General features: G+C 52.0%; 1 protein-coding gene across 34 annotated transcripts in view; it reads right to left on the bottom strand.

Moving 5' to 3' along the window:
• LOC113244307 (armadillo repeat-containing X-linked protein 1) overlaps positions 1 to 11,569 on the bottom strand; it is a 45,697-nt gene extending 34,128 nt beyond the window's left edge. For 5 of the 34 annotated variants that reach the window (XR_008959711.1, XM_057313122.1, XM_057313123.1 and 2 more), the window contains exons 1-6: positions 11,439 to 11,554; positions 10,857 to 10,929; positions 10,317 to 10,396; positions 10,016 to 10,094; positions 9,585 to 9,668; positions 9,213 to 9,303 (exon numbers count right to left, since the gene is read on the bottom strand). Coding sequence is in view for 4 of the 34 variants with exons in the window: in XM_026483576.4 (XP_026339361.2) it covers positions 507 to 8,717 (8,211 nt within the window). In the remaining 30 variants the exon portion in view is untranslated. Of the gene's footprint in view, positions 1 to 162; positions 8,862 to 9,212; positions 9,304 to 9,584; positions 9,669 to 10,015; positions 10,095 to 10,305; positions 10,397 to 10,856; positions 10,930 to 11,438 lie in introns of those variants that run through there. The other 29 variants (XR_008959705.1, XM_057313128.1, XM_057313130.1 and 26 more) reach the window with 15 other exon arrangements.
• Between the last annotated feature and the right edge of the window lie 1,026 nt (positions 11,570 to 12,595).

Below are 12,595 nucleotides of genomic sequence, written 5' to 3'. Positions count from 1 at the left end.
CTCTCTACAACTTTGCCTCAGCACGGCTGCCTGCAGAAGTTTCTGCACAGATGGGAAGGGTTTGGCCACGATCAGAGGCTTGTGGTTTTATTAGTATATTTTTGTTTCCATACATCTTGCCTTTCCAAATAGATCATAAACTCAAGGACAAAGATGTGTCTCTTTTTTCTGCTTAAAACACACAACTTTATTGATAACATAAAAATAAAGTCTCAAATGTATAAACATAAGTCCACACAAAGGACCAAAAATTACCTTACTTACGAAGAATCAGGTCAGTTTCTGCTCATGAAGCATACTAAAAATATCTCAATCCAGACAAGGTAATAATCAACACACGTATTTTCAGTACAAGTTTGAATTCATTTGGTGTTCATAAAGTGATCCAGCTACAGACCATCACAAGTAACATCAGTTTCAAAGTTGTAATGCAATTTACAGCGTGCATTACACCAAGACTGCAAACCCAAAATATTACTCAAATTTGTTTGGGAACATACAACTAATCAGAGTTTACTTAATAATAGCTCAACTCTTTCTTTCACCTCAGGGTCACTGTACTCCGCTGCCAAGACTCGGAGTTTCTTGGCACATGCTTTAGGTCGGTGGAATATGAAATAAAGGGAATTTTTACTGAACTTGTCCTGGGTAAATACTTTTGCCCTTCTTTTAAAATGATAATTTATATTTTCAAATAGTGAAAGAGCATTAAGAATATTCTCTTTTGTCTCTTTCTTGCTAAAGATATTAATCAGTGATGTTGGTGCATTGGCGATGAGTAAGTCTTTTGTCATAGATGGATTTTTAGAGAAATTCAAAAGCATTCCCAAAATATGGTCTTTCGTTTCTCCACTTCCCACAGTTAACAAACGAAGAAATTCTGAAATGTAATTTGTAACCATATGCTGATATTCACTAATAATAGTCAAATGCTTTATCAATCTTAGTCCAGCCAGCTGTACGTTTGAATTCAAGGGATAGGTGACCGTGTCTTCACATACTTGGTTTAAGTATGTTTTCACCTTCCTATGATTTTCAGCAGCCACTGAGATGTTATTCAGTGCATTTAAAGCCTTCTGCCTAACACTGGGATAGGGATTATTGAGCAAACTTTCAATAATTGAGATTCTACCTGCATTACGAATGACTTCATGGGAAAACGGATATTCGGGACTGTTATAAAGAGCATTGTTGGCTATTTCATGAATAGAAGGATCTTCAGTCATCTCAATCATGCAAATGAGTTTTTCAAGCTCTCGTGGATCCATATTAGCTTCGCGTTTACAGCGACAGGTCCAGGGCTGAGTTTTCTCCTCATACCTGATCTGCTTTCTGAGCTCATCTTCAGGTGGGAAGCAGGACTCATTTTGGTATGGAAGTTTCATTTCAGTCCAGATCATGGCTCCTGCCCAGGACCCCATTCCTGCCCCAGGGACCATGGATGGATATGTGCCTCTTGACTCAGCTGACTTTTTGCCTTTAGTCTTAAGTGCAGGTTTGTCCTCACTTCTGTTTTCATTACCATCCCAGAACCAAGGCCTCTCATCAGCTCCCCCGCCAGTTGGTGCCTCGAGCTTATCCTTGGTGCTGGCATTATCTCCAGCTCCGTGCTCAAAATTGACACTTCTCTCCCTCTTGGATCTGAACTCATTACTCTTCTCACTGTCGGCCCAAAACAAGGACCTTAAACTGATCTCCTCAATATCAGGGCTGGATGCTCTACTTAGCTCATCCTCCTCTACATCCTCAGCCAAAGTCCACGGCCCCATGCAAGCCTCTTCTTCAGCCCCAAGCCTAGACCCTGTAGTGGCCGCATCTCCGTCCCAGAGCCAAGACTCCTTCCCGACCTCTGTCCCAGCGCCAGCCTCAGCCCCAGCCCCCAAACAGGAATCCATACAGGCTGCCTCTTCAGAGCTGATCCAGGACCCAATACTGGCCTTATCCTCAGCCCCAAACCTGGAACTAATTTTAGCCTCTTCTTTAGCCCCTGATCTGAATTCAGTACTGGCCTCGTTTTTACCTCCAGGTTTGGATATAATACCAGCCTCTTCCCCTCTCCTGAAGCAGGACCCTGGACTAGTCTCAGCCCCAGTTCCAAACCAGGATCTTTCATTGGCCTCCATCTCAGCACTGATTTGGGGTCTTCCACTGGCCTGGTCACCAGCCCTAGCCCAGGGCCCTCCACTTGCCTGGTCCTCAGGCTCCAGCCTAGACCCTCTGCTGGCTTCATTACCAGGCCTAGACGCAGCCCAAGATTTTCCACTAGCCTGATCCCCAATGCCAGCCTGGGAGCCTTCTCTACCTGCTGGGTCCTCAAATCCAGGTTTGGAACAGCTATCAACCTCATCCCTAGCCCCAGCCCAGGACCTTCCACTGGCCTGACTCCCAGTGCCAGTCCAGGACCCACCACTAGACTGGTTTGCAGGCCCTGGATTAGATCCTCCAACAGACTGGTCTTCAGCACCAGACCAGAACCCCCCTCCACTGGCTTGATCCTCAAATCCAGGTTTGGGACAGCTACTAGCCTCATCTCCAGTCCCAGCCCAAGACCTTCCACTGACCCGACTTCCAGTATCAGCCCAGGACCCACCACTGGGTGGGGTCGTGGGCCCTAGTCTAGACCCGCCAATAGCCTGGCCACCAGCCCCACCCCAGGACCCACTTGCATTAGCCTGACTCCCACTGCAAGCACAGAACCATCCCTTGGACTGATCCTCGGGCCCCAGCCTACATTCTTCACTGGCCTGGTCCCCAGTGCCAACCCAGGAATCTCCAACGGACTGGTCTCTGGGACCCAGCCTAGACCCTCCACCAGCCTGGCCCCCATTGTCAGCCCAAGACGCTCTTCCACTTGCCTGCTCTTCAAATCTAGGCTTAGTCCCACCACCAGCCTGATCCCTAGGTACAGCCCAGGTCCCTCCACTGGCCTTGTCCACAGCCCCAACCAAGAACCCTCCACTGGCTTGGTGCCCAGAGTCAGCCCAGGACCTTCCACTGGACTGGTCCTCAGGTCCCAACCTAGGCCCTCCACCAGCCTGGCCACCAACCCTAGCCAAAGACGCTTCTGCATTTGCCAGATCCTCAAACCTAGGCTTGGACTCACCACCAGACTGATCACTAGTCCCAGCCCAGGACCCCCCACTGGCCTGGTCCACAGTCCCAACCAAGAATCCTCCACTGGCCTGATTCCCAGTGCTAGCCCAGGACCCAACACTGGACTGGTTCACAAACCCTGGCCTAGAACCTTTGTTGGCCTGCTCCCTAGCCCTAGCCCAGGACTCACCAGACTGGTCCACAGGCCTCAGCCTGGACGCTCCACTGGCTTGGTCTGCAGTGTCAGCCCAGGATACATTTTCACTGGCCTGATCCTCAAATCTAGGCTTGGATCCACCAGACAGATCACCAGTCCCAACCCAGTACCCTCCACTAGTCTGCTCCATATCCCCAGGCCAGTACCCAATACTAGCCACATTCCCAGCTCTAGCTTCAGCCCAGGACCCTCCATTAGCCTGAATCCCAGCCCCATCCTGGGACATTCCACTGGCCTGTTCCTCAGCTCCAGTCCAAGACCCTCCAATGGCATCTTCCCCAGCCCAGGACACCCCACTGGCCTGACCTCCAGCCCAGGGCTCCCCAACAGCCTGGTTCCCAGGGCTAGCCCAAGACCCCCCACTGGCCTGGTTCTCAGCCCCAATCCAGGATGCTCCAATGGCCACATCCCCAGCCTCTGACAAAGAACTCCCACTGGCCTTGCTCCCAACCCAGAGCCCCCCACAGGCCTGGTCCCCAGCTGCAGCCCAGGATGGAAAACCAACTTCATTTTCAGCCTTAACCCCAGCCCAGGACCTAACTGACTTATCACTAGCCCCACTCCAGGACTCAATACTGGCTTCATTCTCATCATCAGCCCAGGACATGCTATTCTCCCAGTATCCATCCCTGGCCTGAAACCTAAATTTGATCCATCGCTCAGAAGCAATCCAATCCTCAATACCAATCCCATTCCAGTAATAGTCATGGACCCTAGGCCGAGTCTTTCTACAGGCCTGAGTGCCTATCCCACCCCCACTCTCAGAAGTGGGCATGGCCTCAGCCTTGGGCTTTGCAGAGCCCTCATCTCCTGTGGCTTCTGCCTCAGCCTCAGACTTGGGTACAGCCTTGTCCTTTGTCCCAGGTAAGATCTTACTCTGGGAATGGGCCACAGACTGAGGCTGGCCAGAGCCCATCATATGTGCCCCAGCCTCTACCTTAGACTCAGCGTTGGTATTTGCCCTGACCTTACTTCTGGCACCAAGGAGGGCCTCATCCTGAGAAATGGCCACAGCCTGGGGTGAAAGACAGCCTATTGTATTTTGCCCAGCCCCTGCCTTAAATACCACATTGAGATTGTCCCTGACCTTATTTCTGGCACCAAGCAAGGTTTCACCTTGGGAATTAGACATGGCTTGGGGTTGGGCAGTGCCTGTTATAACTGTTTGAGGCAGAGCTGAACACATTATATCTGGCCTAGTGCCTACCTTAGACATCGCATTAGGATTGCCCCGGACCTTACTCCTGGCACCAGACAAGGTTTCCCCTTGGGAATTAGACACAGCCTGAGGCTGGGCAAAGCTTGTTGTATCTGCTCTGGCCTCTACCTTATACACAGCATTGGGATTGCCTCTGACCTTTTTCTTGACACTAGGCAAGGCTTCATCCTGGGAATTGGCCACAGCCAGGGGCTGAATAGAGCCTGTTGTATCTGTTTGAGGCTGGGCACAGCCCATTGTATCTGCCCTGGCCTCTGCCTTTGACACAGCACTGGGATTGCCCCTGACATTCTTAGTACCAAGCAAAACTTCATCCTGGGAAGTGGCCACAGCCAGGGGCTGAATAGAGCCTGTTGTATCTGTTCGAGGCTGGGCAGAGCCCATTGCATCTGCCTTGGCCTCTACCTTACACACAGCACTGGGATTGCCCTTGACCTTATTCTTAGTACCAGATGAGGCTTCACCCTGGGCATTGGTCATAGCTTGTGGCTGGACAGAGCCCACTGTCTCTGGCCCAGTGTCTGCTTTAGACACAGCACTAAGATTACATCGGACCTTACTCCTGGCACCAGGCAAGGCTTCACCCTGGGAATTAGACACAGCCTGAAGCTGGGCAAAGCTTGTTGTATCTGCTCTGGCCTCTACCTTAGACATAGCATTGGGATTGCTGCTGACCTTATTCTTCACACCAGGCAAAGCTTCACATTGGGAATTGGCCACAGCCTGGGGCTGAGCAGAGCCCACTGTATCTGGCCCAACCCCTGTCTTAGACACAGCATTGGAATTGCCCCTGACCTTGTTCTTAGTCCCAGGCAAGACTTCACCCTGGGAATTGGGCACAACCTGAGGCTGGGCAGAACCTGCTGTATCTGGCCCAGTCCCTGCTTTAGACACAGCATTGGGATTGCCCTTGACCTTATTCTTGACACGAGGCAAGGCTTCACCCTGGGAATTCGCCACAGCCAGGGGTTGGGCAGAGCCTGTTGTGTCTGTTTGAGGCTGGGCAGAACCCATTTTATCTGCTCTGGCCTCTGCCTTAGACACAACACTGGGATTGCCCCTGATCTTATTCTTAGTACCAGACAAGACTTCACCCTGGGCACTGGCCACAGCCTGGGGCTGGGCAGAGCCCACTGTATCCGGCCCAGTCCCTGCTTTAGACAAAGCACTGGGGTTGCCCTTGACCTTATTCTTGACACCAGGCAAGGCCTTACCCTGGGAATTGGCCACAGCCTGGTGCTGGGCAGAGCCCACTGTATCTGGCCCATTCCCTGTCTTAGACAAAGCATTGGAATTTCCCCTGACCTTGTTCTTAGTCCCAGGCAAGACTTCACCTTGGAAACTGGCCACAGCCTGAGGCTGGGCAGCGTTCACTGTATCTAGCCCAGCCCCTGTTTTAGACACAGGATTGGACTTGCCCCTAACCTTATTCTTGATACTAGGCAAGGCCTCACCCTGGGAACTGGCCACAGCCAGGGGCTGGGCACAGCCTGTTGTATCTGTTTGAGGCTGGGCACAGCCCATTGCATCTGCCCTGGCCTCTGCCTTAGACACAACACTGGGATTGCCCCTGATCTTATTCTTAGTACCAGACGAGGCTTCACCCTGGGCACTGGCCACAGCCTGGAGCTGGGCAGAGCCCAATGTATCTGGCCCAGCCCCTGTCTTAGACATGGCATTGGACTTGCCTCTGACCTTATTCTTAGTACCAGGCAAGGCTTCACCTTGGGAATTAGACACAGCCTCAGGCTGACCAGAGCCTATTGTATCTGGCCCAGCCCCTGTCTTAGACACAGCATTGGAATTGCCCCTGACCTTGTTCTTAGTACCAGGCAAGGCTTCACCCTGGGAACAGGCCACAGCCAGGGGCTGCGCAGAGCCTGTTGTATCTGTTTCACCCTGGGCAGAACACACAGTATCTGGCCCAGTCCCTGCCTTAGACACAACACTGGGCTTGCCCCTGACCTTGCTCTTGTTACCAGACAAGGCTTCACCCTGGGAACTGGCCACAGCCTGGAGCTGGGCAGAGCCCAATGTATCTGGCCCAGTCCCTGCCTTAGACACACCACTGGGATTGCCCTTGACCTTGTTCTTAGTACCAGGCAAGGCCTCACCCTGGGAACTTGCCTCAGTCTGGGGCTGAGCAGAGCTTGTTGTATCTGTTTCAGGCTGGACAGAACACATTGAATCTGGGCCAGTCCCTACCTTAGACATAGCACTGGGATTGCCCCTGACTTTATTCTTAGTATTAGGTGAGGCTTCATCCTGGAAAGTGGCCACAGCATGAAGCTGGGCAGAGCCCATTGTATCTGGCCCAGCCCCTGACTTGGACATAGCATTGGAATTGCCCCTGACCTTGTTCTTGGCACCAGGCAAGGCCTCACCCTGGGAACTGACCATAGTCTGAGGCTGTCCACAGGCCCTGAGCTCTGCCTTAGCCCCTGACCTAGAAACAGCATTAGGATCACCCCCGCCATCAGCCCTGGAATCGGGTAAAGCATCAGCTTGCGTCTTGGCCCCAACCTGAGGCTGCACGCAGGTTTTCATTTCTATCCCGACTCCTGCTTTACACTTGCTTTTGCCTTTTCCCTTAGTCTTAGGTCTAGTACCAGGTAAGGTCTCAACCTGGCTCTTGGTGGAAGCCTGAGACTGTGCCTTTGTGTCTGTCCCAGCCCCTTCCTTAGACATCGTGTTGGCATTGCCTTTAGACTTAATCCTGCCATCAGGAAAAGCATCAACCTGGACATTGGCCACAGGCTGAGGCTGTGCATAGAGCTCCATGTCTGTCCCAGCCCCCATCTTGGACATGGCATTGGGATTGTCTCTGGTCTTAACCCTGGCATCAGGCAAGGTCTCAGACTGGGAATTGGCCCTCAAGTTTGCCCTGGCCCCAGTTTTAGACGTGGCATTGGAGTTGCCTCTACCTTTAACCCGGGCGTCAGGGATAGCCTCAGCCTGAGCACTGACTACAGCCTGAGGTTGAGTAGCAGCCCATGTGTCGGCTCCAGCCATTGCCTTAGATGTGACATCAGTGCTTCCCCTGTCATCAGCCCTGGCACCAAACATTGTCTCGCCCTGTTTCTTGGCCGCAGTCTGAGGTTGTGTAGAAACTCTCAGATCTGCCCCTGCCCCTGCCTTACACATGGCATTGGTATTAACCCCAGCATCAACCTTTGCCCCAAGCATAGCCTCAGCCTGGGTCTTGGCTATAATCTGAGGCTGGGCAGAAGCCCTCATGTCTGCCCTAGACTCTGCCTGAAACCTGGTTTTGTGATTCCCCTTGACCTCAACCCCAGCACCAGGCATGTTGTCGACCTGGATCTTGGTCACAGCCTGAGATGGTGCACACGACCTCATGTCCACTCCAACTTCAGCCCTGGACACGGTATTAGGATTTCCCTTAGCATCAACTGTGTTAGCAGGCCTGGCCTCAGACTGAGTCTCAGCCACACTCACAGTCTCTTCCAGGGCTCCTGCCTTGGTCTCAGCCACAATTCCAGTCTTATTTATGGCACCCATCTTGGACACTTCCCTGATCACTCCTAGGACCTCGCTCCGTGTCACCATTACTCTGTTCATCCCTTTTTCAGCCAGTATACGAGCTTCCACTTTGGTCTGGGTCATTACTTCTTTCTTAGTCTCTGCCCTGGCAGCCAGTACCCAAGCTTTAGCCTTGGTCTGGGTCACAGCCTCTTTCTTGACTACTCTCCCAGCCTCAGAGTCTGTTTGAGTCACGGCCTCTTTCATAGCCACTTCCCCGGCTTTGACCTGGGCCTCAGTCAGAGTCACTGCCTCTGTCATGCCCACTGTTCTGGCCACTGTTTTGGCCTCTGATTGTATCTCTGCCTCTGCCTCAGCCATTGTCATGGCCTGAGAGTTGGCTTTGGGTCTGGCTTTAGCAGGGGTGGTAATCACTACTTCAGCCCCAGCCCTACCTCCTGCTTCAGTTTCTGCTCCAGTGGTGGCCTTGGGTCTAGTCTCAGTCTCTGTCCCAGCCATGGCTTCACCCATGGCCAAGGTCTGGTTCTGTACCCCAACCACAGTCTCCATCTTGACTCTGGACCCATTTTTGGCAAGTGTCCTCACACTCCGGGCTCTTCCCTTGGTTAATTTGTAAAGGTAGTAGCAGGTACCAGCCCAAACCACCAGTCCTGCAGTCACCCAGCCCACTTCCTGAACGCGACCCATGTAATCACCCCCACTGAAGGCATGAACAAGGTACAGGGGACTCAATCAGGATGGGGAAAGAGGGTAGTAGGTCTGGGTGTAGGCCTGTGAAGGCGCTGGTCTTCAGCCACTTAAAGGCCACTACAGCTGCCACTGGAGGTGGACCTAGAAGTGGAGGAAGGAAATGGACTAAAATTTCTCTTCTAATTTTGTGCCTCATACAGATAGATACACAGAAGGACAGGAAAGTGTAGAAATGATGTGCGTGGTGGGAGAAGAGGATGATGAGCAAACTCTCTCTCCATCCCTTCTATTTTCTCCCCTCCCATTTTTCCCAGTGCCCAACAATGTTCCCCTAAGGTACATCCATATACATTTCCTTACACCAAATGAATAATGGAAAAGATGGTGAGGGGGACTGACTATGAATGGGAGAGACTGAGAAGCACTCAGACCTTGATTTTTACTGGACCTACTCTTGTCACCACTCCCAAAGGTCCCCACCCTCATACCAACCTGTAATGATCAAGGCAGTTCCCTCCTCTTTCCTTCTCTTGATTGGTGATATACCCTAAAGTAGATCTATTAACTCATGAGATCTGTGGACCTAGAGACAGACAGACAGACGGAGGGACAGATGGGGCTGGAGATTTTGTTCTTGATGTGACAGGCATATTATCAAACTACCTTTCTATCTCCCTCAGCTCACGCCACTCTCCATACCAAAATAAAGGTGAGAATGTGGAGTAAGTGATGGGGATGGTAGGAAAGGTGGCTGGGAAAGGGACAGGCTGAGGACACTCCAGACTGACATTGACCACACTGGATGCACGCTGATCTCCACCAACCCACCCTGGAGGTCTACCCAGGCAGTTCCCATCCTCTTACCAGTCTATACTGATCAGGGGCAATTTCCTCCTTGTTTCTTTGCTTCCAGTAATCTCAAGCCCTACAGCAGACCTGCAGGCAGATCTATGGACAAGCAAACAAACAGGAGGTAATAGACACCAAGTCCTCACAGAACAGACAAGCACCCTGATCCCTGATCCCGGTACCTGCCTTGCCAGAGCCCATGTCCAGTTTGCTAATGTGTCCCATCTTGTGATCTCTCCAGTCTTCTCTCAGTCACACTCCAGCCCACCCTTACCCCACTATTCCTCCTGTTTCCTGCCCTGAAATCAGCAGGGGATGTAGCAACACTGTGGAAATCGGGCAGAGTGTAGAAGAGGCAAAAGTACCGTCCACTGCCTCTCAAGTCTCAGCCACCTTCTGTGCTCACCCTCTTGTTATTCCCAGGTGCTGCCCACTTTCACACCAACCTTCAACGGTTCCAGGCCAGTCTCCCCCTTTCCCTGGCTTCCAGTGGTAAACAGCCCTAGTGTAGGCCTATGGGAAGACCTAGGAACAAACAAAGAAAAAGGGGGGGGGGAGGTAACTGTTGAGTGCTTGTGACATCCCAGCATCTAAAACAGGGGTCCCAGTACCTGACTTACTGGATCTAGAGACCCACTCTCTAGCAAGCAGAACCTGGGGCTTCCCCAGCACTGAAATGGGCAGTGTGTAAAAGGGAGGCAGGAGAAATAAAAGGGAAGAGACAGGGGCAAATTACTTTAAAACCACCTGTAGGATTCTAAGGTTTCTCCCAAAAGTCCATCATTTCCTTCACCAAGGTGCTCAGACAGGCGAGCGAATCTGGAAAACTGGAAAACGGAGAGAGAGAGATGGAGGCCCCCATCCCCTACTCTAGAATCAAACATAGCCTACTGCCTGCCATCTACCTCCCCTTAAACCCATCTCTAGGAGACTCCAGCAAAAGAAGTGAGGAGTGTGGGAAGGCTTTTTCTTCCACAAAATCGCTATCCCTCCCGGCAGAGGCTATCTCAAAAAATAAGTAAAGTTCTTTGATACGACCATTGGTATTTTCTTAATAGTATCTGCAGTGCGAACAAAAGCATCCATGGAAAAGTTTGCTGTCTTTACTGGTCATCAACGTACAATTTCAGTTAAAACCCCTAGGCTTAGTAAGTACATGCAGTTTAGGGAAAGTCCCCTAGTTAGCCCCACCCCACATCCCAACAGGACAGCGGCGCCTAAGTTCCTGTCGTAGAGAATTCCTACAGGACTTCAACCGTTCAAAGGCCGGGCCGTGCTCACACTAACCTCCACAGATCCCGTGCAGTTTTCTTCTCGCCTTCTTCCCTTGCCTCGCCACAAATTGTGCCACACGGAACTACTGTCCATCAGACAGGAGAGAGTAAAGGCACTGAGTGCTTGGACCAGCACCCAGGACACAGATCCCAGTACTCACCTTTCGGGATTCAGGATCCCGGTTATCAAACGTCCGTCCCCGCACTCCCAGACGCCACCCCCACCAACGCCACCGTCCAGTCACCAAGGCCCACCATTTTCTCTGTAAACGCCACGGTGGCATGTCCCTTCCACTGACAGGAGCAGGAAGCTGGGCGGACGTGTGCGGTCAACGATTAGAGTCAGAGAGGATGGGAAATCTCAATCTCCGCATTTTCCTCTAGAGACACTCCCCCCCGCCACCCCCAGCCAACCATCCGCCCGGTCAGAGCCCAAGGTTCCCGGCACAGACGGAGACAGGGGGAGGGGACTCGGGAGAATCACAGCGAAGTCTCCTGGAACTTAAGCCCGCTTTGTCCCCCATCCCCGAACCGGCCACCGGGGGGAGGGGGCCGCTGCCGCCCTGGCCTCGAGCGCGGGCCCCGGAGCCCTTACCTGTTCTGCTTGCCTCGGGTCCGACGCCAGCCCGCCAGGCGCAGGACAGCGGGGAGCCGGTACCCAGACGGGAGTGACGACTGCACCGAAGGCTGCGTCGCTCTGCAGCTCCGGGTCACGTGAGGGCGCGCGTCACCAATGCTCTCTCTCCCCCTCTCTCTCCCCTCCCACCCCACCCCCTCCCTGCGGGGAGTTCTACGGGACCCTGCCCCCCACCTCCGCCCTACCTAGCTCCCCCTCCACCGGTCTGTGAGCCGAGCCCCAAAGCGCACCGCCTGGTCGCCCAGCTCTGTCCCCTCCAATGTGGGGGCCGCCTAGTGTGGCCTCACCGCTTTGCGGTGGGGGTTTGCCCTTCTCTGGTTACTGGGGAGGGTCTGCATATCGCCCTCCCCCAAGCCTCGGCTCTGGCCTTTTCTCTTGGAGAAATCCTTTTCTCTCTTTGGCTATAAGACTAACACTCCCCATCGGGTGCGTTGCTGCACCAAAATGGGCTTGGGAAGGGGCGTCAGAAAAGGAAGCAGAGAGTGCAAGTAGATGCTTAACTTTGTTTTTATAATGTTCTTCCCCGCCCCCACCTAACATCGCATTCATTGTTTTTGCAATTGGGAAATGCAGGCAAGCCATTTTCATTCGACATTTAAAAATGAGTTCGTAAAAATAACAAGACTCATCTGTTCACGTTATTTTTTGCCACGTTAATTGCTGTAAACGATTTCAGTTTTCAAAACATACTAGTAATTATTGACATTTTATGGACAAAATTTTCCTAAACAAAACCAGCACGTTTTCAATGTGATCTATAAATTAATCTGCGGGAAGACATTCAGTTTTCTAAAACTGGCAATTTCCCACAAGTGATTTGAAGACCTTTTCAAGTTCTGGCTGAACTTACTATGATCTTGTGTCAAGTGTCTGAGAACTTCTTCAGATGACTCCTGGATGATTGAATGAAGACCCAACTCCTGATGAACCCAGTGCCTGAAAACTGATGACTTCCCAGATTAACCCGCTTTCCATTCAAGGGACTTTATTTGGATTTTACATAAGCATGTGATCAAATCGGTCTCATCACAGGCTGAACAGGACCAACGGCTCTCCCAGTGATGGAAATGAGGCTTAGCAGGTGGAATTTTCATTTAATCGTGCCACGGGTGAGC

Source organism: Ursus arctos, chromosome X (assembly GCF_023065955.2).
Source record: "Ursus arctos isolate Adak ecotype North America chromosome X, UrsArc2.0, whole genome shotgun sequence".
Lineage (NCBI taxonomy): Eukaryota > Metazoa > Chordata > Mammalia > Carnivora > Ursidae > Ursus > Ursus arctos.
This window is presented reverse-complemented; position numbering and strand designations above follow the sequence as displayed.